This window comes from Haemaphysalis longicornis, unplaced genomic scaffold (genome assembly GCF_048455015.1).
Source record: "Haemaphysalis longicornis isolate Haplotype H1 unplaced genomic scaffold, Haemaphysalis longicornis Haplotype H1 scaffold_8, whole genome shotgun sequence".
Classification (NCBI taxonomy): Eukaryota; Metazoa; Arthropoda; class Arachnida; order Ixodida; family Ixodidae; genus Haemaphysalis; species Haemaphysalis longicornis.
The window spans coordinates 131266955-131292256 of record NW_027526445.1 but is presented as its reverse complement, the minus strand read 5'-3'; the positions used below and the strand labels follow the sequence as shown (position 1 = coordinate 131292256).

The 25302-nt window shown below is 50.7% G+C and overlaps 1 protein-coding gene across 2 annotated transcripts in view; it reads right to left on the bottom strand.

Annotated features, from left to right (window-relative positions):
- Nucleotides 1-10443: 10443 nt before the first annotated feature.
- The window catches only part of LOC144149211 (uncharacterized), a 94344-nt gene continuing 79485 nt past the window's right edge, over nt 10444-25302 (bottom strand). For both annotated transcript variants that reach the window (XM_077680746.1, XM_077680745.1), the window contains exons 8-10: nt 24676-24852; nt 10956-11169; nt 10444-10591 (exon numbers count right to left, since the gene is read on the bottom strand). In XM_077680746.1, the coding sequence (XP_077536872.1) occupies nt 10572-10591; nt 10956-11169; nt 24676-24852 (411 nt within the window). In that variant the 3' untranslated portion in view covers nt 10444-10571. The remainder of the gene's footprint in view (nt 10592-10955; nt 11170-24675; nt 24853-25302) is intronic.

Below are 25302 nucleotides of genomic sequence, written 5' to 3'. Positions count from 1 at the left end.
GGTCGCCTTCTGGCTTGCTCCAACAAATTTGTTCGACAGGCGATGTATGGCATGTTGTATTGTTTTCCATTTAGGTTTGAGTTGTTGTAGCCATACTGAGGGGCTATTTTAGATGCGACGCATCTCTGGCTCGGGGGTATGTCCCTCCTGCGTCGTCGGCGTCCACACACCACCTGCGCATGTGCAACTCTCCCCCGTTCTTCTCTCCGACAGCTTGCGCAACACTCTCACTCCGTCGCGTTATCATAAACAACAACAGCTGCGCGCGCGCGCTTCGGTCCGCTCGCGTCAGCTCCGGCACGCAAGTGCGCGCATGCGCGACTCTCCTGCGCTGTCTTCTCTCCTTCAGGCTTTGTGAATATAAAGCGGGTAGCGCGCTGCGGCGGTTCAGTCAGCGCTCGCTCTCGTTCGACTCCGCGTGACTTTGCTTGACGACTCCGTGCTTCTTGACATGATTCTTCCGATGAAGACGTGATGGAAGCGACGGTCCCTTCAGCGAGTGGGCTGGCACAATCCAATACCAGCGTCAGCGCAAACGCTCAAGGCAACGTTACGACCAATTAAACCCACCGATGCGTTACATCACATCAGGGTTCCCTCGCGGGAAGATGGGCGTAATTTTTGTGTCCGATTGGGATTCCGAGTAATTGTATGGATTGGAAACTAGCGGTCATATGGGTACCGGCGAGAAGATGTACTGGAAGATTATAGTGCGGAAGGGGCTTGTGGCGAAATACGGGTAGGAATACTGTTTTTTTAAGGGCCGATTCGAGACCAAGAGTGGCCAAGGAGTATCCAAGGCTATTTACTGCTGCTTGGAGTTCGGTTCGCATGTCTTCGGGGCATGAAAAGTAGGCTGATTAAGTCCATACGTCTTCAGCGTTTATTGTGAAGCGTGCAGCAGAGTCACGTTCGAGATTTCGATCTACCCTCACCATGGCGAGGTTTTAATAGGATCGGAGAAAGTATGGATCCATGAGGTACACCGCGGTTAAGGTAGTATGTGCGAGGAGTCCAGCCTGGGTGAAATCTTAGAATTCGTATTGGCCGAGCGTTCAGGGAACTGTGGATCCAGATTTGAGCCCGGGCGTTTGGGTAAGCATTCGCCAGTTACTCTAGTATGGCGGATTGGCTAAAGCGATCAAAAGCCTTGTGTAAATCCACTGCCAGGATCAGGTCGGGGGGAGAGGGGTTATGATTGGAGCAATAGATGACTATCCAGAGGCCAGAGAAATAGCCAGAGGCCATCGTGAGGGATCAGGCTTGTGCGGAAGCCAGTCTGCGCAGGGTGAAAGTATCATGCATAGTTGTACATATTTCAGGTAATGAGTGATACGGTTATGATGAACCGTTCTATAAGTTTGCAGAAGACAGGAAGTGAGCGAGTCTGGAGTGGTGGTTTGTGAGGTCAGTTTGGCCGGTACCAGGCTTCTTGGGTTTAGAAATAGGGAAGATGAGAGTTAACGTGAGAGGTTCGGGAACTTCACCAGAATCCCAGCAGCGCTGACTTTCATATGTTAGAGGAGCTGGACTCCCCAAAACGCGATTGGCTGTCTCTAAGGCATGCGCTGACACCCTGATCCTGACGTAGCGCTGGGCGAACAATTTATCGTTTTCTCCTTTTTTACTTTGTGTTTTTGCCACACGGCATATGAGAGGAGGTTTAAAGATGGGAAGAGCAAATAAAGTACGAAAGCAAGAGAAAGATGAAAGTAGGAAAGCAAGAGAAAGGGGCTGCAAAAAGCACAGATAGTAATGAAACCGATAAGTTTTCGAGTGTACAAGTCCTTGTCCTTGTTCTCGCGCACGCCCACAAAAGATGTTTGGCATCAGCTTCAGTCGCCGGAGCCGGATACTTGGGGAAAGCTCGTGGACCTTGTGAGTGCCCCAAGTCCAAGTAACTGAAGGTATGAGGGCCACCCTTGTGTGAAGCTTCCTGAGGGAAACTTCCTCCACCCGGGAAAGATTAGGGGGCAGGGAACAGACAAAAGGGGGAACTAGGGCACATGTATCCATTCTCAGAAGAGATTTCCGGGCTAAAATACGGGAGCGCGGATCACAAGGAAGGTGGCCAGGGGAGGATTCAGATGGGGAAGTAGGGTTGGAAGGACCGTCCACTAATTGGTCCAGTACATTCTGACCATGCCCTGTTCTCAATGTACAGAGACCCCCAGCTGGCATCGTTTTCTAGACTCTTGATAATAACCTTCGTATCCACTATATGCGCGCTTGAAGGAGGCGATTTTAACGTGAACCGCCGTAACATTTTTTACGGCAGCCGGGCCTTACCTATCGTGGATTAAGACAATTATTTTTTAAGTTCTTCTCAGGAGTGTTTTGGGGTGTAGTATACAGCTTCCGCTGTTGTCCCACCTTCACAATGTAGAATGGCTGAATTTTATTTATTTCCTCTACTGCGCAGCCATTTTGTTGACCAGACAACAAAAACTGCGACGACGACGACGACGGCGCTTTTCTGTGGAATGGTGGAATGGGATACGTCGCGAACCGGTACCCATTGAAACGAGTGCTCGTTGTACATCAAGCTGAAAGTACCGGTTGGCGTTGTGAGACCCCAAAGCGGAACGTTTGGCCTAAGCCGGCACGTACGAGTCAGTCGGGGCAGTTAGTTCAGCGAAGTGCTATATACATACCCAGAGCGCAGCACGTACCAGAAGTAGTGTATTGGACAACGCTTTATAAACAAAACAATCGCCTTAATTACGCGCAAGCACGAAAAGTGCAGACGGCCAAAAAAATGAAGGCAGCTCCTTACTAACGTGTAACACGTGACGGTAGCGAAGCTGTACGCAATCTTCACGACCATCACGAAGGTTTAAGTCTACTCCTGCAGCCGAGTTGCTTCTTCTTCACTGGAGCAACGACCTTTACTCCATCATTGTTGCTATAAGTGTGAGCTTCCTACATTATTTGGAAGTTTGATTGATTGTAGGGTTTAACGCGCCGACGTAACGCAGGCGATGAGGAGCGCTGTAGTGGAGGGTTCCGGATTAATCGTGACCACCTGGGGTTCTTTAACGTGTGCCGAAATCTCGTACACACGGGCGTTTTTGCTTTTCGCCTCCATAAGAAAGGCGGCCGCCGCGGCCGGGAATCAAACCCGCGACCTCGTGCTCAGCAGCGCAACGCCTTAGCATTCTTTGGAAGTGATATGCTTCCCCTTAAAGGGCCGTATGCTATGACGTCTCTTTCTCGTTCCGAGAAAATGTTGCCACGATTACGGCAAACGTTGGAGCTTTTTTTTGGCCAATCTTGACCAATCTCCTTAAGTGGGTATGCTTGGCTTGCAAACGGACGGCGGGGACGCTGGGACGTCGCCGCCAGGCTCTTACGCTCGAGCGCTCGGCATTTTCTTGGTTTTTAACTGCTTGGTGGTCGCAGCAATCTTGGCCAATCTCCCGGAGTGGGTATGTTTGGCTCGACAAACATGCGCCGGGGACGGTAGGTGGTCGATTCGAGGTACTCACACACGAGCGCTCGGAATTTTCTTGGTTTTGTTAACTGCCGAGCGGTCGCCGCGAGGCCCGCGTTCACGTGCGCGTGCTCGGAAATTTCTTGGCATTTTAGATGCAAAGCATCTCTTGCTCTCGGCTCCGTCATCCGTCGTCGATCCATCCTCCGGCCCAGGAAGACACCGGCAACACTGCCGCTCCAGGAGCCCTTTAAGGGGAAACGGGCTCGTCTCGTGCCGTCGTCTCGTGCCGCCGCCGTCAACGGCCGCTCGAGATGGCTCTGGTCGCGCCTTATTTTAACAGTCGCACGATCGAAACAAGTGGTCTTCACCTCTAAACACCAAGCCTGTGTGGAAAAGTACCTAGGCGCACTGCCGAAGCCCGCGCACCACGTCAACACACGCAAACACACAGAGTCGATTCTTAACTGTACTAAAGAGCCTACCGAACAACAATCGCACGCATCCGCTGTGAAGTATATGACGACTCTTTGCAAGCGTAAATATCAGGCGCTTTCGCCCAATATTTCGTCGTCGGCGCAGCAAAACCGCTTGTCCTTTTTTCCCGATTAGAATGGGAGAGAGAGAGAAAGAGAGAAATTGTAATCAGAGTTGAAGTAAGCATATTTGTGGTCCGGGTCTTCAACCCAATTAAGACTCCAACGTGGGTCCAAGGCAGAACGAGAAAATGGCGCAAGAGCTTTCTTGCTCACAAGCTGTTCGTGCAACTTCAATGAGGTCAAGCTTACAAGCCTCGTCGTAGCGGGGAGTCACCATTTGTTTAAGTCATTGTATAATTATGCTAGCCGATTGCAGTAAACAACGCGTAGACACTTCATCCGGTCTCGTATGCTGACTGAGTCAAGTCTAAGCAGCTATTGAACATCTGCGTTAGAGCGAAGGTTGTCCAGTTAGCCATCTTGTGATAACTGTACAGAAAAACAAAGAACTCTCCCGTCTCCCGCAATTGTATGGTTCCCTCCATTCTAACGATTGCAAGAAGGATCTTCCGCACAGAAAATAGAGTGGACAAATTTTCACCAGGTTGATGTGACATTAGTTGGGCGCGTCAGGAGATCACCATCCGATGCTGTGAACATGTTCTGAATACAAGGCAACACTCGGGCCACTCCAGGAGCAGCTTGCACTTGTAGGCCGGGGCCGATTTAAAATTGCACATGCATTGACTTCATTTGACTGACGTCATCACCTATAAGCATTGGTGACTTTTGTCGTCCATAGAACTTCACGTTACGCACGCTTAAGGAAAGTTTTTAGATGCAAAGCATCTCATGGTCGGGGCTATGTCCCGCTTCCTGTAGCGACTCTCGCGGACACAATCCAAGCGCATGCTCAAGTAACTCCCAATTGTGAAGACCAGATCCGCAGGCAAGATACAATTTTATCGTGGTCAGCACTCCTTCCGAAGACCGAGCGCTGAAATACGCAGCACTATCATATATCCTAGTCGGTGAGCAACGCTACTCATGTACCAACGCCAGAAAACACGGCTCTGGGTATAATCTTTAATATCCCCGAAACGGACACTCCCGATCAAACAGAACAGAGTATTTACAACTACAATCCTCACCTAAAGATCCTCGACGTTCGCGACCTCAACACCTCGAACATGGCGCAGATACTTTTCGACGGGCCACACGTGCCATACTGGATTCGGTATAGAGCGGCTACATACAGATGCAAGCCGCTACGCCGGAAGACCGAAGCCTGCGCCCGGTGCTGGCAGTCGGGCCACCGCCAGGAGTGTGCCCGAACAGACAAACTGCACCCTGCTGTCCCCGATGTGGCATCACCGACGCCCCCGAAAACCATCCCTGCACTCCGCGGTGCATAGTATGCGGAGGAACCCACCTCACGGGCTCAGCGGACTGCCCGCGACGTTACAGACCGATGCCCAGACCGATTTCCTACGCGCAAGTCGTGGGACAACAAAGCCCTCCAACACTTGACTCCTTCCCACCGCTACAAGCTACAGGCCTCAAGAAGTCGCCATCCAAAACGGTCAGCAACGAGTGACACTCCAAAAACCTTCAACACCTGATCCAGAAGACACCACCTGGAGTACAACGGCAACAGGTGAGCGGCTTACGTGTGCCTCCCAGCTCCCAGCTCCAACCCCCTCCTGTCATCCCCCCCCCCCCAAATTAACAATCCCCTAGCTGATGTATTAGGAGAATTACGAACCATCCGAACGGAAATCGCCGCCCCTAAGGAAGAAAATGCAGCTCTCAAACGAGAAAACTACATGCTCAAACATCACCCTCCCCCTAGAGAAAACCCCACGTCGCCTCCTCCTAAGCGCAAAGCCCTCTCGAATTCTCCCTCAGAGGAACCGCAGAATGAACCCCCCGAATGGTCGTCCTCGCAAACAGAAACACGCTTCGAAAGGCTTGAATGTACCCTTATAGCACAGAAAGCCGAATACACACAGTTTTATCAATCACTTCTTAGTGCCCAAGCGGCCATGAAAGCACAATACAGGCGATGAGGGCGGAACTGCACGGCTGTCTCAGTTAATCCGTTACTCCGTATAATGCGCCTGTGCCCCAGGACTTGACATCACGGATGAAGCAAACCCCTAAAGAAATCTGTACCTGGCAGTGGAATTGCCGAGGTTTTTTCCCGAAAACGTGCTCTTCTGCAAATGTTAATCAACACGGTTGCTAAACCCCCTCCGTCATAGCAATACAAGAACAGGGTGTTCGAGTCAGATTAAGTGGATACCAGTCATTCAAAGACCCCAACAATCCATACACCGCAACTCTTGTACATCGCAACATTTCGGCAACCCATAAACGCTTCGACAGCGTGTCCATACCACACGACATGATTACCATGTAACCCCCCCAATCAATCAATCAATGATTACCATGTATCCAAAAAGTCCGTTTTCTCCTCGTCTGTATGTACTGAACGTATACAGCGGCCCAAAAGAGCACAAACACACTTTAAGAACCCTGTTTTCCCTAGCCAAACAAGAAGCGAAGAATCATTCTCTCCCTGATAGTCGGAGATTTTAATGCCCCACACACTGCATGGGGATATTCGACAATCACCAAGAAAGGACGCTTACTGTGGGAGCACACACACTCGCACAGGCTCACACTCGAAATACTACCAGACATACCAACAAGAATAGGAAATAGCGCACAGAGAGATACCACACCGGACCTTGCATAACATAAAAAATGCCTGTTGGAGCAACACGGATAACAATTTAGGCAGCGACCATTCATACAGGTTACCATCCCATCCTGCGTCACCCCTCAACCCGAACGCAAACAAAAATGTATAACGGATTGGCATTCTTTCAGGATAACCCGCAACCAATGCTATGAACAGTCCTCCCAACAACCAACCCTAAACATATGGGTTGCGGAACTGATTAGCGATAAGAAAGCGCATGATCAGCTACTTGATCCAGAAATTCAGGCAGACATGGTAGACTCGCGCCTCCATAACATCTGGACAGCCCTACGTAACCTACGAGAAAGGTGAAAATCCAGTAAACACATCAAACGATTAAGAAAGAAAGCTGAACTTGCACACAAGACAGAAAACATGCGACTGAGCTAGCAACCAGTAGATGGGGAGAAATTTGCGATCAATTAAGGGGAACACTCAGTATGAAACGTACATGGTCCCTGCTTAGCCACCTACTGGACCCGTCTCAGTCCAAAACAGCACAAACTAATCGCATGACACGGTTAATACACAGCTACCCTGCTACACAACAACAGCGCCTTACAACTCTCCAAGAAAAATACATTTCCAGTGGTGAAGAGCGCCCCCGTCCAGACTATCAGGGAGTTCCTAATGAGCACCTAGATGCAGATATTACGGAGGCGGAAGTCAGAGCAGCCCTTGTTAATCTCAAAACTAACTCAGCCCTGGGTAAAGATGGGGTAATCAACAAAATGTTACGTAATCTAGACGACAACTCTGTTACCACATTAACTTACTTCTTTAACCAACATTGGAATGCAGGTACCCTGGCTCAAACGTGGACTCCCGCAAACATCTCTTTAATTCCAAAGCATAGCAAACCCTTGAGCATTGATCACCTTAGACCAATATCACTCACATCTTGCATAGGGAAACTTCTAGAGCATATCGTACATTCTCACCTCCTCAAACTCATAAATCAAAGAAACTCTCTCCCATCCACAATGTTTGGCTTTCGTGCTAGGCTCTCAACTAACGACTTCATCATGACATCCTAGCCACACCACCGCGGGCCGACACAGCTGCAATTCTAGCCTTAGACTTGAAAGGCCTTTGAGAGAGTCACGCATCAGGCAATATTACAGGCCCTTTCTACTATCTACCCGGCGTAAAAACGTACAACTACATTTATTAAGCCTTCCTCACCTCACGAACAGCGACGCTACGCCTTGGCCCTCTTGAAACGGAAGAATTTAGCTTACCATCAATAGGAACACCACAAGAAGCAGTGCTTTCACCGCTACTCTTTAACTTAGCCCTACTTCAAATCCCGGAAGCACTGAACAAAATACCAAATCTTCAACATAGTCTCTATGCGGACGATATTACACTCTGGACCAAGGGAGGCAGTAACGCCTAAATAGAAGAAATTCTCCAAGCTGGTGCGACATCTGTAGTAAAGGGTGCTGCCCTCGCTGGCCTCCAATTCTCCCCCACGAAATCTGAGCTATTGCTTCTACCCCCAAGGAAAAGGCAACATTGGAATCCAAATATCCATGTTTACATTGAGTCAAGCCCTATACCGATTGTCTGAAAAATCAATATTCTCGAACTCACTATAAATCGCTCTAGAACTACTACGGCTTTATATAACAACTTTCTTCTCACGTCACCTAAACCATCGGGTTAATTAAACGCATTGCTACCCGAAATAACGGCGTTAAAGAAGCTGATAGACTACGTTTAATCCAAGCATTTGTCATCAGCCACGTTACTTACTCCCTCCGGTACCTCCTCCCAGCTGACCTGGACCTAGCGAAAATAAATTGTCTGATACGGAAAATCTATAAGGTTGCCTTACAACTCCCACCCGGCACTTCCACTGCCAGGCTTGAGGTCATTGGTACCTACAACATGGCACAGGAGCTCATAGAAGCGCACCGTATTGGACAACTGAATCGACTAACCAAAACACTTCCCGGACAGCATCTACTTCAACGCCCCCAACTCAAAGCGCCCATCATCACAGCTTCCAGGTCTTCCATCCCACTGGAAATTCACGCTGACATAAAAATCCGCCCCCTCCCTCGAAATATACACCCTGATGCACACCGGGGCCGCAGGATGTACAGGGCCAAAGTGTTTGCAGAAAAAGTATCCGATACGTCCAGACACAGTGTATGTCGATGCAGACGAATATCGGCACCGCAATGCATTCGCTATAGCAGTCATCAATGCCCCAAACAATCCGCCACTCACTTCTCTCACTTTCCGCACGGCAGAACCGGCCACGGCGGAAGAGGCGGCAATCGCAGTAGCCCTTGCAAGTCGGCCGACACCCCCAATCATATTTTCTGATTCAAAAACGGCCATTAGAAATTATGCTGCGGGTACCATCTCAACCCAGGCACTAAAATTTCTCCTTCAAAATCCACCTACTACCCAAGTTGAGCTGATTTGGACTCCTGCCCACACCGGGTTTGTGGGTAACGAGGTGGCACACACGACAGCCCGAGCGCTCACCTCCCGGGCGTGCCCCATCTCTGTAGCCTCTCACGGAGCCAGATCAGCCCGAGATAGCCTATTGAGCTACAACGAAATAATTACTCATTACCAGCTCTCCCGCCTCAAATACCCACCGGCCCACCCCTAACTGACTTACCCGGAATAACGACTATGGAGGCTCGCACAGACCGATTCCCTTCCAAATAGGGCCCTCTTCCATCACATCCATCCCTCAGTTTATCCCTCTCCCTTTTGCCCACTATGCGGAGACAAGGCCACGGTGCAACATCACATCTGGGCCTGTCCATGTGATCCCCTCCCTTAAATCAATTCCTCGGAGCTCTGGGAGGCAGCTCTGAGCTGCTCTGACCCGGAGAGACAGAAGATCAGCATAGCCCGGGCTACGAAGGTCGCCGCACAGCTCCGGCTGCCGGCCACCTCCCCCGCTTAGAGGTCTTCTTTAAGAAATTGCTTCTCTCTCTCTCTCTCTCTCTCTCTCTCTCTCTCTCTCTCTCTCTCTCTCTCTCTCTCTCGTGCTGTTGCGCCGTCCACACCCCCACTGCGCATGCTCGGCTTGCTGAACGCCCGGTGGTGTCTTACCCTTTTGGGGGCTCCTGGAGCGACAGTGTTAACGGTGTCTTCCTGGGCCCGCACGAGACTAGCACGCTTCACGCGCCTTCGACGTTTTATCATCGTCGGCAGCGGCATGCGTCGGCGAGACTCGGCGGGCCGTGATTACAAGCAGCCCAACCCCATCCGGGGAACGTGCATCGACATCATCTTCAGCAACTGTAGGGTTCATCCACTACAACAGCCCTTGACTTCACATTTTACAGACCATAAGGTGGTCATAATCAAAGCTGAACGCCAACCACAGCTCGACGTCACCTACGTTGAACATGATGATGATAATGCTTAAATAAAGACAAACTCATACCACGTACAACGTCTCTCTCTCTTTAATGCCTCTCCACTATAACACCCCCCCCCTCCAATAAAATTACACCATCTTCCCGCAGGGGAACCCTGAGTAGTATGCGAAACAGCCATGGGGTAAACGCAATTTCCCATTTCGTAGTTCCGGTAAGTGAAAAGTGTGGTAGTTATCATGGAAACCAAACGGTAGCTACGTACCTCAACCTAACGGAAACGACGAACTGAAAACTAATGGGCTGTTGAATCGACCCCATGGCTGCTTCGCATACTACTCAGGGTTCCCCTACGGGAAGATGGTGTAATTTTTTTTGTGCACTAATACATTAAAACACACCGAGAAAAAAAATATGATCAATAACTTGAATGTTCGAAGAGCCTTGTATTCAATATAAACGAATGCACAGAAAATGGGAATCAGATTTCGGGGATGTCATCGGGATTCGGACCAAGGGTTCAGCCCGTCACTTCGCCGTCAGCCTGTTTTCACTGGTGCTGAAAATTAAGAAAGAGGACGCAGTTTATTAATTGCGGGCGCTGCCAATCCTGTACAATACAGAAAGCAGCTCGCTTTGGCGTGTGGCCTTTACACAACGGGTCTCGCAAAATGGTGATGATGATGATAAGAGAAGGCATATCAAGCGCCTAAAAACACGCTTCCCGTGGTCGGAATAGAACCGGGGTACCCCGCGTTATGAAACCTTCTGTCCGACTGCGCTATTCCGACACGGTCAAAGCAGTTTGGATTTTGGACTTTAACCAACTTGCCATTGAGAAAGGCACTTTGCTTTTTTTTACAAAAAGCTAAGTTGGGAATGAAATCTAATTCACGAGGGGTGGTTCCTCGTTTATCACTCACCTGAATTTCGCAGTGGCGCAGGGTTGCTCCGTAAGCGTTTCCAGGCGGGCACATGGTGCAGGTAACGCCTTCGGTGCTTTAGGCGCCTTTCCTCGGGAGTCGATACCAGGGGGGCCTCCGATTTCTGGCTCGCCGCGTTGCGTGCGCTCTCCTCCCAGTCCTCCAACAAGTTATTCCGCCGTTTCGCCATGCTCTTCTGGCCCTTGTACACGACCTGGGAAAACCGAACTCTTGCAATGTAGTTGCCCAGAGATGGCCCAAACAATACCCGGGACGGAATTTTCATTTGTCCTGGAAACGCGGGACTCCCAGAATAAACGCAAACAAGAAATTATTGGCTGCACCATTTGTATAGCTCGGTTTCATAGACATGGACAAGGACATGTAGACATGGCGAGGGCTCATCCCGCCCACTTGCCTTTCTCAGTTCCCATGTTATCACGGTCTATTTTTATTTTAAGCAGTCCTAAGGAGTGCGCGAAACTCGTGCGTCTTGCCAGCCGGCAGGGTCTCGTTATTGGAGGTGCAAGCTCTTTCGTCTTGCTTTCGATTCCGCACCTGGAAACTTGTCAGAACACTCATACAGCCCAACAAAAGGAGCACCATGAACAACCATCTTGGAGCTCCTTCACCTGCACGTGCAAGGACAACCACGAATAATTCCTTCATGATTCACAGAGCACATACATCCGAGCACGACGAGAACCCGCCTTCAAAGAGTATGTAGTACGCACCAAGAATGAGGTTGATGACTTGTTTACGTTGCTCGGACTTCGCAGTGCCATTAACAGAATGAGAGAAAATAAAGCACCGAGGCCTGATCGACTAACAACAGCCCGAATCAGTAACCTCGCTGAAGCAGATCAGGAATTCTTTCTCGAAACCATCAACCAGCTCGAAACCATCAACGCGCTCTTCCATTCTGTTGGCACTGTGCCTAGGCACAGTGCCAACGGAATGGAAGAGCGCGAACGTCAGTTTCATCCCCAAACCGGGAAAATACATTGTCATACAACAACCCAGGTCTATCTGCCTCACATTGAACGCCGGAAAGATCATGAAAAAATGGTAATGGACAGGCTATAGAACAACTTAGAGCAACAACACATACCACCACACAATATCATTAGATACAGAGCTCACATAACCACTCAGGATGCCTTACTTGCACTATTCGATGAAGCATATAAGGAGGTTAGTATAGCTCAGCTCAAAGCAATTTTGCCCATATACATAAGCAGGGTTCTTGGTAATGTAGTGCATGATGCAATTTTAGATGGATTAGTCAAGACTGGTTGTGGGTAGCGTCACTAATAAAGGCTTTTAGAGTATCGGCACTCTTTTCTCTCATTGTTATGTGCCGCCGGGATTTCCATTGGTCGGTCGGCACCACGTGATCTTTGTTTACATATGGGCGCAGCCATTTTGTTTTTGGGCGCCTCTCCTCTCTCTCTCTCTTGGCTGCGCGGGCGCTAGAGCGGCCGGTCGCACTCTGCCCGTCACAACCGGCGGCGGTTTCGTTCGGAGAGATGGCAACACTGCAAGCCAGAAACAAAATGGCCCCCAGACGCCTCCGGGTGCGCGAAGTGGCCGTACTCTTAAGCGTAGCTTATTAGTGACGTTAGTTGTGGGCAGTGCGTGTACATTTATTTCAGGAGTTTCCGAGACTGTCGAATGTACACATTTCATTTGGGAGCAATATAATCTCAGCAATTACAACACCTACAGCCGGGAATCTCGCAAGGCTCTGTACTTTCCCAAACACTCTTCCACTTTTTTATGCTCAGGATACATGGAGCCGTGCAGATAATTTGAAATATCGGACACGTTGATACAAGCCGACATCATCACATATTGGGTGATGTTGTCGGAATCACAGATTCACCAAGTTATATACAAGCAATGTTACAGCAGGCTGTCGATAACATCAGTAAAGCAGCAAAATATATTGGACTACGGTGCTCATTAGGAAAGTTGGAGGGTCATCATATACAAAACTTCATATGGAAGCCTCCACCCGTTGTCATCAAAAACGGAAATGTCTCAATTCCTTGAAAAAGTTTATCAGGGTACTTGGGCACCACATTCAAAGCGAAGGGGGAGGCCTTGCTACAACTAAGCACATACGCCGTCAAGGAGAAGAAATCCTGAGCATGATGCATAGAATCACGAAAACACAAAAAGGTCTCAAGGAACAAGATTTCATGCGACTATGGGATGCACTCCTAATTTTAAGAACAAGGTACCATACACCGCATAACGAGACTTCGCCGAAACGCAGGAAGAGAGAATAAACGGTCTGATTAGGAAGGCGACGAAGATTGCCGTAGGCTTTCCGATCAACGCCCGCCCCAAGCGACTTGTTCAGACAGGAAGGCACAACACTCTGGAGGGAATATTACCTGTCCACCGGCAGAACCAGCACCTCAGACTTCAAGCAGCGATCCAAGGGCCAAAAACTTTGGTTTCTGGGGTACAAAACACCGCAGATTATTATACGCATGGAACACATTCAAGCCGCACACGGCCAATCCACTCAAAGTTACGCCCATACCAAGACCCATGCATTGCCAATGCAACAAGGTCAGAAAGATAATTCAAGCCAAATATGTGGAAAAGGGAGCAGCTGTGGACCAATTAAACTACCACGTATATACAGATGCAGCAGTAATAGACACGGCAGAAAGTAAAGCGTAAGCTCACCTCAAAGAAAAATTAGAATACCAGCAATCCACCCCCCCTGTGGAATCCATATAGGCTGAACGTACAGGCATCGCACTGCCATTTCCCACACATAAAACCCCACGCAGCACGCGTACATATACACGAACTCAAAAAGCGTCTGTCCCCCACTGTTAAGCATGAAACTACCATGACCCATAGAAACGCCCATCGACAGCAGCATAAGAAGGACTGTTAACAGTGCACTGAATACCCGGGCATGAAGAAATTGCAAGTAACGAAAAAGCTAATCATCTTACCCGAGTGGCTGCAGATCGGGCTCCTTCTAACGTCGAGCAAAACCAAACGCTCAAGGCCCCGAAAGCACCTAAGCTGAAGGACTAGTCCACGGGAAGGACGGAACTCCCAGAGCTCTATGACACACTCGCAGGACACCAACGCACCTTAATTAATGAGACAATTTCAGACAGGCACCCAGTAACTTTAGCTATACTACGCAAAATACGGGGAGGAGATCCTGACCCCCCTCTTCCCTTTTCGCTGCACATGCAACGATATGCTAGGCCAAGATCGCATACTGCGGAATCGCACAACCATACACAACACTGCAAACGTGCCCCGACCGCAACAAGCACCAGCGAAGAGAAAAGGCAATTGGCGGCGCACATCAGGCAACCGCTTGGCCACGTCACCAGAGGTCCCCTGGAATGCGAGGACTAAGCAGGCAGCCGTGAAAATATCTGATAAATGCTTTTCTCTCTTGCTTTCGACGCCACACTTCATCTTCCTGCCACGCGTTTGCGCCGCTACGTCGTGCCTTCTCTCCAAACCCAGCGCCCATGCCACACTCTTTCCCCCATTCACCTCGACTCGGCTGCTGCTGAGTCGCCCCCTCGCAACCTACGCAGATTACTGCTGCGGATATTTCTCGGCTCAGGACACTCCGCCACCCTAGGAACAAACCACATGCGAACGCATGCGGGTATTCCCACAGGGGCTAGAAATTAACGGCTTGGCTGCAGAGAACTGAATGCATTCAATTCAAGATGATTCAAGACCAGCTCGTCTTCCTTGATGACGTTGGGATTGTTTCAGTGTACTATGGCGATCACACGTAGATGGGAGACGAGAAAGCCTGGCTGCAGCTGCTTCCAAGGAATTATAACGGCACCAAGCGAAAACAGCACGCATGCGCCTTTTTAGAGGTGGGAGAGTATGTCCACATGTGCTCATGCGTATGCGCACATGCGGATGCCCACTGAAACCAAAGGTGCTACGCAAGGAAAGCAAGCACTGCACGAAAAAAACACGAAAAGAAGCACACGTGTGCATACAAGCCGGCAAATCACTCGAACACGTAGCTGATTATACGAGATTCCTTTTAGTGGAGTGCGATCGACGTGTAACTAACGGATTTGTCTTATTCGCGGTTAATGTAGAACGCTTCTACAGACTCTCTTTTCGCGTGATTCTTTGTTTAATTAGTACCTCGGTGCTACCGAAAAGTGGCTTGCTTCCATCCGGCTTACACGTTTTACAATGGGAAGGCAGGTTTGCAGATTTTCTATTTTTTATGTTCCCCCAGTGCACTCTCTGCCGAGTATTCAGGTAGCGGTCCGTCTGCCCCATGTACACCTTCCCACAGCTACGACAGAGGTTGTATTCTATACACAACACAGCTTCTGCAGGGTACCGACAGGGCTTAACAGTGTATTTGTATGGGTTGTTCCCTCGTTCGCGGTGTTTTTTGTTTTGTGAACGAACTCAATATGCCTATTCTATTTCTGGCTGAGAATATCGCTTCTACGCCACGTCGGGATCCAACTTTCTTCAGACCATGAGCCACCTTTTGCGTGCACGGCATGATAGCCCGTTTCTTTGCCCATTCTTTTCTCGGTTCATGCTTAATTCACTTCAACTGTCCAACTAGGCTTTCGCACACGGAAATTATCGCGGTATCTGGAAATCCGGCTGTGTGGAGTCGTCTAACGTGTTCGTAATCAGCTCCATGTTCGAGTGATTTGCCGGCCTGTATGCGCACATGTGCTTTTTTTCGTGTTTTTTTTTGCGCAGTGCTTTCCTTGCGTGCCATCCTTGGTTTCAGTGCGCATACGCATGTGCCCATTTCATGTATAAATGTAGTCGTCTTCAAATTAACCCTCACTTGAGACTCAGCGCTTGTGTTGTGCACCTTCCTTTCTTCCGTCCCGTCCATTTGCGCGTAATATATTTTCGTAAGACAGACAGATATATAGACAAACCTAAATTTTTGCGTTCAAGTAGCCCACATACCTGGGGCTCCCAAATCCGAACCTCGATGCCTCCTTTGCAATTCAGGAACTGGAACAAGCGCTCACTCGTCTGACGAGAAACACAATGTCTGACAAAGAAAGATTACGAAGATGATCCTTCGCAACCTCGACAATCAGGCCCTCACCCCTCTCTTCGCACTTTACAACAAGCACAGGGAAGCAGGAACCCTGCCGGCCCAGTGGAAGCGTTCACAAATAACTCTTATACCTAAGCTGCACAAACCGACAACTCCTGTCAACCTCAGCCCTGTTTCGCTGACGTCGTACGTTGGTGAGCTTTTAGAGCACATGGTACACTGGAGGACAACGACCTGCATCCCCACACCATGCTTGGATTCCCAGCGACCTATATACCCAAGACGTCCTCCTCCAAATAAGACGGCAAGTAATTGACCCCCTCAGCAAAATACAGCCCAGCTGCATACTTGCTCTTGATGTCCAAGGCACCTTCGGCAACGTTACACATAGAGCCACTCTTCAAGGACTTCAAGCAACCAACAGTGGACAGACAATGTACAATTATGTTCGCAATTTGCCAGCAAACCGGAAAGCCACCATGCACCTTGGATCAATCCATTCTGACACTTTTTACACTCCCACCACAGGAACACCTCAAGCATCGGTAATCTCACCTTCGCTTTTTAATATCGCCCTCCTTGAACTGCCAGCGAAGCTCTCCACCATTCCTGACTTCCACCATGCCTTTTACGCTGATGACTTAACGATATGGACTACAGCAAGACAACCGTTCAACAAGCTATCAACGGAACGCTCGAATACCTAGAGCAACGAGGACTCACTTGCGCCCCTAACAAATCCTCCCTTCTCGTATTCTGGGTTAGAACACGAGGTCGGCCCCCAAAATATGCGCCGGACCCATCCGTAACAATCGCCACTGCTCCCGTACCACAAGCATACCCTCCGAATTCAAGGAGTCCCTTTTTACACCAATGGATCGGGCGCGGAACTCGTACGACAATTACACCTAACGACTACGGAACTGACTTATCTGATACGACGCATCTGCACCAAGCGTCATGGCCTAAAAGAACAAGGTACATGCTGTTCCAAGGCACTGCTGATCAACCGCATAGCATACGAACACCTCAAGTTCAGTTGAAACCAAAAGATCATTTCAAACTCGACGCCCTGATCCCTAATGCCTATAATATAGCCCTCCGACCTCCGGCCTTCTTGCCAACTGAGCACCTCCTTAAACGTGGCCTGCATAATACACTGTCACAAATACTCGAAGCCCAACAAGCCAAATAACTCACGCGATTGTCTTTAACACCTAAAGGCCGCACTGTTCTCACGAGACTTGACCGCCATGTCATAACTCCGACAGAAGCACCTACTCGTACTCCTCCCGAAATTCGTGCCAACATGAAATTAGCCCCCTTCCACACCATATGCACCATTTTTACAACAAGGGCGAGCAGGCGAGTTCGCAATCTCCAGAGACAATATTCGAAGAACACCGGCACTACATACACAGATGCAGCTGCATACGATAACCGCCAAACTCAGGCCCTTGCAGCCCTCAACGACCAAGAAACCCTCCTGACGTCCGCCACGCTATCCCCTACAACCTGTTACGACTGAGCCCATCTGGGCTTTCTTCCAATATTCCTCGCCTGTGCGGCGAAGCCTCCACTACGTACGCCTTTCAAGCAATACCCCTGTGTCGGTGACTCATGTTTTCACGTCTGGACAAGCCTGGGTCTCCGTTTTAAACTTCGGTGGTTGCCGGCGAAGCAAGTCTCAACGCGCTTCAAGGACACAGAAGCCCCGCGATCACAGCGGAGTCCTCCTCTCTCTCCTCTCTCGAACTCAGCGTGCACCGCTGCTATCGAATGCTCACGAACTCTGGAAAGAGTGTTGGGGGTGTCTGGGACGTTCGTGGCGTGTGAACAATCTAGAGGTAACGCTGTTTTGACCGTTGGCGCTTTTGGGTATAAATAGACACCGCCCAAGCGCTGTAGTTTCATTCCTGTTTGAGCAGTGAATCAATGCTGTCACTCTGCTCGAGTCCTGTACTGTTACCTCGCCCGTCGGGGCGTTGTTCTTTGGCTTCAGCTCACCTCTCGCTATGAAGTAAACAGTTACGTTAGCCTACGGCTTCTGGACTTCTTCACGGCTGCAACAGCGGCTGGCTCCTCGCTTCAAACCACGCTACCACACGTATGTCGGAGGCGACGGAGCTCGGCTTGGGTCGGCCTTCTCGTACGCAGCAACTGGTTGTCAGCGGTGGGATGACAACGTCGCAACAACTGGTTGGTAGCGGTCGGATGGCAGCTTCGTAACACCTGGAGCCAGGGGTGCAAGATCCAACACCACGGACGTCAAGGCGGCTTCGGACTTCGCAGAATTCCCGGCAGTCAATGGTGAGTGCGGGTCTTTTCTTCACAGAGTTTTACCAGGCTTCTGAGGATAGCTGGTAGGGCCTGTGTTTTTATCGCATTGGTTATTTGCGCAAAACATTTTTGGAGCAGTGGGAAAGCAGTACTCTAGACCGGCCATGAATTGGAAGGGGTTGAAAAAACCGCAGTTGTTGGAGCTTGCAAAAGAGAGACGCTTGGATGTTACGGACGCGCTGAGAAAGCCAGAGCTGATACAGGCTATACTCGCTGTTGGGGCTGGCGATGAGCTGTCGGAATGCATTGAGCTGATCAATGGCAGGGAGACCGCTAAGCGTCAGGCTACAGAGGCAAAACGCGAGGCGAAAAAACAAGAACAGGAACGCGAGGATAGAAACCGAGAACGGGAGCGACAGCATGAGCTGGAAATGAAGCGTCTTGACATCGAGGCATCTCGATCTAGGCGTGAGAGTGACAGCAGAGCGCCAAGCATGCAGTCTGTGGCGACTGAGGGACCTCCGTTACGTATGAGTTATCTAATGCGACCCTACAAGGTAGGAGAAGACATCGGTCTTTTTTTGGTCAACTTCGAGCCTATACGTGTGAGAGGGCCCAGTTTAGCCGAGACCTGGCAAAAGCTGCTTACGCTTTTGCCAGGTGAGGCATCCGACGTGGTGGCCCGTTTGCCAAAGGACGAGGCGGAGGACTACGAGAAAGTCAAGTCGATGCTACTGAGTAAGTACAGGCTGTCAGCAGAGGCGTTTCGCCAGAAGTTCCGCGAAGCCGAGAAAGCTAAGGGCGAGTCTTACTCGGAGTTCGCCTATAAGCTGAGGGCTAACATGGAAGAGTGGCTCAAAGAGGCAAAGGCTTTCGGAGAGTACGACAAGGTAGTTGAGTGCTTCGGTCTTGATCAGTTTTACTGCCGACTACCGGAGAACCTGAGACTCTGGGTGCAAGATAGGCCAGGGGTAAATACTGTGGATCAGGCAGCTCAGCCAGTCGACGAGTTTGTCACACGTCGAGGTGCGCAGGGGCCGAAAGACGGCCAAAAAGAGTTCAGGAAGAGGCCTGATAAGTCAGGGCCTAAAGGGAGAGCTCCCCAGGAAGACGGTGGAGCAAGGGAAGTCGTGTTCGTGGATAGGGAAACTGGCCGCGAAAACGAAAAGAGAGCAGAAGACGCTGAGGAGCAGCGCAGAAAGAAAGCTTTTGAAGCGCGCAGACAGGCTGCGTGTTACAACTGCGGCGAGACGGGACATTTCGCTGCGAGTTGCAAGAAGGTAAAACTCGTCTTTCACGTACTAGATCAGAGTGAGGACAGTAGGCAGCTTCTAGAGCGGTACGTACGTGAGCTAGTGGTCAACGGTAAATCGTGCCGAGTTCTTCGCGACTCCGCGGCGACGGTAGACATGATCCACCCTTCGCACGTCGAACCGGATCAGCTGACGGGACAGTGTGTTTGGGTAAAGCGGGCCGTAGCAGCACGAAACGTGCGCCTGACGATTGCTAAGGTCAGCATCGGACGTCCGTTAGGTGAACTTGTCACGCAGGCGGCAGTACCCCCACAACTTCTTCCGGAATACAGGTACCTATTCTCGAACAGGTCGGATCAGCTGTTACGCGAAAAGGGGTACAATGTCGAGAAACTGCAGAGCAAAGAATCAGCGGAGCTCGCTGCGAAGGGCTCAAGTAGAGATAGTGTCGCCACTTCTGAAAGGAATCGCGAAACTCAGACAGACAGCGAGGGTGGGGCATTTCTGGAGGCTCACTACAGAGGGCAGCGTAAGTACACGGTGTGTAAGGACACCACAGTGACGGAGATGTTTCGTCGTCATGTTCGAAGTGCGCAGGCTCACGGGAGGCCTTGAACGGCTGTCGACCCGAACGCGCGCAGTTCACAGGCTAACGGCGTTCCGCGGGAAAGTCAAAACCGTGACGTTAGCGAAAGGAGGCAACACGAGTCCGTTGAAACGAAGGGTGTTTCTCAGGCCGCGATTTCCGAACCGGGCAACGCTGTGGCAGAGCCGGCAGTCGAGAACTGAACGATGTTCACGTTGCAGCTAAGCGTAGTGTCGGCGCCGCAACGGAGCGAGTCGCTAGCGTTCCACCTGCAACTCAGATACTCGATGTCAGGCAACGGCCAGCCGAGCACGTAGCCATTCCGGTGTCGCCTGGGGTTGAGCCGTCGTCTGAGACCGGGCCACCCGTACCTAGATTGACCTTGACAGCCGGAAAGGAGAGCGAAAGCGCCCTGCGGTGTTCGCTTGTCGACAGTGTCGCAAACAAATCCGGCAAGAGCTCTCATGTGCGCCTCCCGAGTGGGAGCACTGCACGCTCGCTTTGCGCCGGGTCTCAGCGGACCTCGGAGCGGCCGAGAACGGAAGCGCACGCCTTGCTCGAGCGGTGGAAAGTAGAGCAGTTTTCTCCGCGCGCTCGAGACACGTCTCGGAAGAAGGCCGATGTCCTCTCGACCTGTCGCAGTCGCTTTCAGAGACAGGCGCACCTAAGGTGCGATTTAAAGAGGGGAAAGCTCAGGGCAATGACGACAGCTCAAATCGCAGCTCTCTGCGCGACAAGTGGCGTGTAGACGCCCGACTTTCTTAATTTCATTGTTTTTCCTGGAGCAAGTTTCGCCCTTTACGATTACATTTCTTTTTGTGTGGACATTTCCTATCAAGCGAAATGTCATCTTTCAAGTTTGTATGCTTGTTTAAAGTACTGCTGGGCTAAAATATAACTAGTGTAGTTAGTTATTCGCGTATTTTTTCGAAACTAAATGCCTGGTAGAGCTTCACTGTAGATTTGTCTTCGCACTTGCCGGCGATGCGGTTGTGTCTTCCTGCGTTGTTCGGTTGCTTGCCTGACCAAGCCAAAGACGTTCTTGGCGGGCCACTACTCGTCCAGTGACCGGCCCGGTGAAGCTCCAGCACGGTGTCGTACAGTCCAGGCCTGGAGTCGAGCATCTGGCGAGCAGTTCTCTCCGAACGCATCCCTCCATACAACGGTTGAAGACCTTTATTCATCGGGATCTCGGACCCCCGGCGGAGAAGCTGTCACGACTGAGCCCGTCGCCGGGCTTTCTTGCAATACTCCTCGGCTGTGCGGCGAAGCCTCCACTACGTGCGCCTTTCAAGCAATATCCCCGTGTCGGTGACTCATGTTTTCACGTCTGGACAAGCCTGGGTTTACATTTCAAACTTCGGTGGTTGCTGGCGAAGCACGTCTTAACGCGCTTCAAGGACACAGAGGCCCCGCGATCCCAGCGGAGTCCTCTTCTCTCCCCTCTCTCGAACTCAGCGTGCGCCGCTGCTATCGACTGCTCACGAACTCTGGAAAGAGTGTTGGGGGTGTCTGGGACGTGCGTGGCGTGTGAACAATCTAGAGGTAACGCTGTTTTGACCGTTGGCGCTTTTGGGTATAAATAGACCCCACCCAAGCGCTGTAGTTTCATTCTTGTTTGAGCAGTGAATCAATGCTGTCACTCTGCTAGAGTCCTGTACTGTTACCTCGCTTGTCGGGGCGTTGTTCTTTGGCTTCGGCTCACCTCTCGCCATGAAGTACACAGTTACGTTAGCCTAAGGCTTCTGGACTTCTTCCCGGCTGCAACAGCGGCTGGCCGCTCGCTTCAAACCACGCTACCACACGTATGTCGGAGGCGACGGAGATCGGCTCGGTTCGGATTTCCCGTACGCAGCAACTGGTTGTCAGCGGTGGGATGACAACGTCGCAACAAACCTTAACGACACCATTAGAAACTGCTGTAGCTCTAGCTGCAACCACAGCCACGACAGATCACGTTGTTATCATCACGGGCTCCCAGTAAGCATGCCGCAACTATCAAAAATGATACATATCGCCTCAAGCCCTCAACATACTACGACGCATACAGAAGCTGCCTTCCATCTATATTGTATGGACTCCACGCCACGCCTACCTTTGTGAGAATAAGGCGGATCACTCCGCTGGCTGCCCGCGAAATAACTACCCGGGCATTCTCTGAAGCCAGAGAAGACCCACGAGAACCTGTGAACCACCTCTCAGTCCCGAGTCATTACACTGACATCTTGTACCCCTACAGTCAAAATAGTCACGTACCCATCTTTTCGTCGATCTCTCAACACCAACGACGCACGCCTTTGAGGACGGCAACAAACCCATACACACTTCAACCAAGCAATGATACACAGCATATCACCGAGCATGTACCCCTACTATTGCCTGTCTTATAAAACCCCCAACACGACATAAAATCTAGTCTGCACTTGCCTTTACCACTGAAGCCTCATCGTTCCCCCTCCTTGGAGCAGCCGGAGTGCCAGCTCACCAGTTGCCTGCCGGAGACTCAGGTTAACCTTGTGTCTCGGGCAAGAGCGGCTGTCATGAATCGCGGCTATCCTGTACTAGGAAGGCCACCCACAACACCATTTTGCTCTCCAATGAACGTTTCTTTCCTCCTCCTGCTGAAGTGGCCCAAGAAAGACTACCGTCTTATAAAAAAACGAGCACTTTGTCGTAAAAACGGCGTGCAGCACCGTCTTCACAACAAATTCCACGTTTTAAATCAAAGGTTTCTACCTTTAACAACGAACGGTTCTCTTGTGGCGTGCGGGACAACAAACTCCCAACGCGGCGGAGGCGGCGGCGGGGGGGAGGGAGAGGTTGCGGAGGATTTCACTCAAGGAGCACACAGTAGATGGCGCGGCGAATTCACCCAGCGTTCCCCGCGCGGAAGCGGCTGCTCACCGCGGCGGCATCGGCGGTACGCCTTTGTCGTCTCCTTTAGCGACGGTTGTTTTGGGCCTGTTTTGGCGCAGTTTCGTGTCCATATGCGCTGCCTTCGCACGGCTTGATTAACTTGTTCGAGAGAACCTCCAGAGTAACCCGCACCCAAAGGAATTGGGGTCGTACGGCAAACATTCGTTAAGGATTGGTTTGCAGGGCGGGAAAACAAAATGTACAAACCACATACAGACATCTGGCCGCTAGAGAAACGCTACCTTTTGGGCACTGCTTGCCACGAATGCGACTCTGTTTTCTAAATTGGTGAATACCAATTCCGTTGCGTTTTAAGAGGTATTACAAAAGGCGAAAGAAGAAACCGGTTCTGATAAATACTGATTATAAAAGTTCCCTCAGCTTTCTCGCAATTCTCAAACTTACTAAACTAACTAGTTTCACTCGGTATAAATGGGATCAGTAAGCTGACATGCCGAATTATTTCAGTGTCTACGATTGTGTCGCGCGGTGGTGTAGCTTCAAGCTAGACCATCAGGATGGCTAAGTTGCGCCAGAGTCCTTCAATGCTTGAAGGACTTTGGTTACGCCGCCTCACCCTTCGAAAGACGCTCCTCTCTGTTTTCGTTCTCCCGACTCATGGCCGGGCCACAACGGCAGCGGCTTCCGGCGCTCTACCCAGGCCGTGGCCGACGCTGCTGCTGCGTTCGGGACGCCACCCCCGCGAATTCCAGGTAAGGGCTTGCAGAATCTCTGGTTTCACTCTTTGTAGAGCCGCGTGTGTGAATTCAAGTGACGTCGCGTGGGCAATTGTTGTGGGTGTCGTTTAAAAGTTTGCTTTCCAACCATCTTCACAGACAGCGTAGATTGGAGCGAATACTTTTTTGCGTGTCCGTTTCCGTAAAAATGCCAAAGAGGTCTAAACGTCCTAATGGCCTCGCAAGATCCGCTAGCTTGGAGAATGCCCTAAGAGCTAGGGTCCATAGTGCCTCAAGAAATAGAAAGAAACGTACATCACATGGTCCCCGGGGTCACGACAGACTGGAAGGGAATGAGGCAGCCTACCCACGGCTGAATCTGCACTCGCATACCCCGCAGGTGACGCGAGACCATAACGGATGCAAGCACAGTGGTGAAACATTTATGGTGAAACCTTATGCCAACCCATTATGGTGAAACCCAAAATCCTAACTAATTCTTACGTACACAAAATATAGGTGGTGCAAGATGGTGCGGTAGCAACATCAAGACCTTGACGAACTCGGCAGGCAATGCGACAAGACAGCCACGCTGTTCCACGCCACACGGTCTTGTCATATGGGGAGCGGGCACCAGTTACAACACCCCAACGCAGCCTACCTCGCTGGATGCGTGGAGGCAGTTCTGACAAACCCTTCAGGATTAACTCAACCAGCTGGAGAGAGCGAATACAGAATCACTCGCTACTGCAGCCGTGGACCTTTAGGGTTCTACCCATGAATTCCACTCCTAGCTATCCCCTATATTTTTTCCCTCCCTCTTCTTTTTTTCTAAAAAAAATTTGTTCAGTCAGTCCGACAAGTCCCTCAAAGCGCCATTGCTTGAGCAAACTTTTCGTGTCCAGCGTTGAAATCGGCGCATGTGTGGTGAACTTACCTTGTAGTACTTGTCGTAGACCTTTGCGAGCGCCTTGATCTGTCCGCGCACGGCGACTGCCAGCGCCAGGAGGATGAGGTGGATCACGATGAGCAGCACCGAGAATAAGCAGATCTCAATCACATGAACGGACACGTACTGGAACATGGCCGGACCACAGCCCCGGATGTAGATGCGCTGTGCATCGTAAAAACAGATCAGCAAAAAGAACGTAAAGTTTAGAGAGAGAGAAACTTTTATTCTGTTTGGCGCTTTGCTCGAGGCCCAGCAGCGGAGGTTTTCAAACGTCAGCGGTGGGCCTCAGCCGGTGGCCAAGCTCCCTCATTGCAACGACCCGTGCGACACCCAGTGCAACATCTGCTGAGACAGCAGAGCTGTGATTATCTTGTGTCCACTCGAACGTAAATGGGTGCTTGCCCCAGAACGGCAGCGCCGTCGCCGTGCAAGTTCTACGGTTCACGTAAAAGAATCGCTAGCTAAACGGAAGCAGCCAGATGCGCCCTCCCCTAACGGGAGGTTGAGGAACCCAGGCCTGCGAGACCACTGCGCCATCTATCGGTGGGCGTGGAAAACGGTTTCTTGAGACTGCCTGCTGCGCGACCACTGCGCCCTCTATTGCTGGGTTCG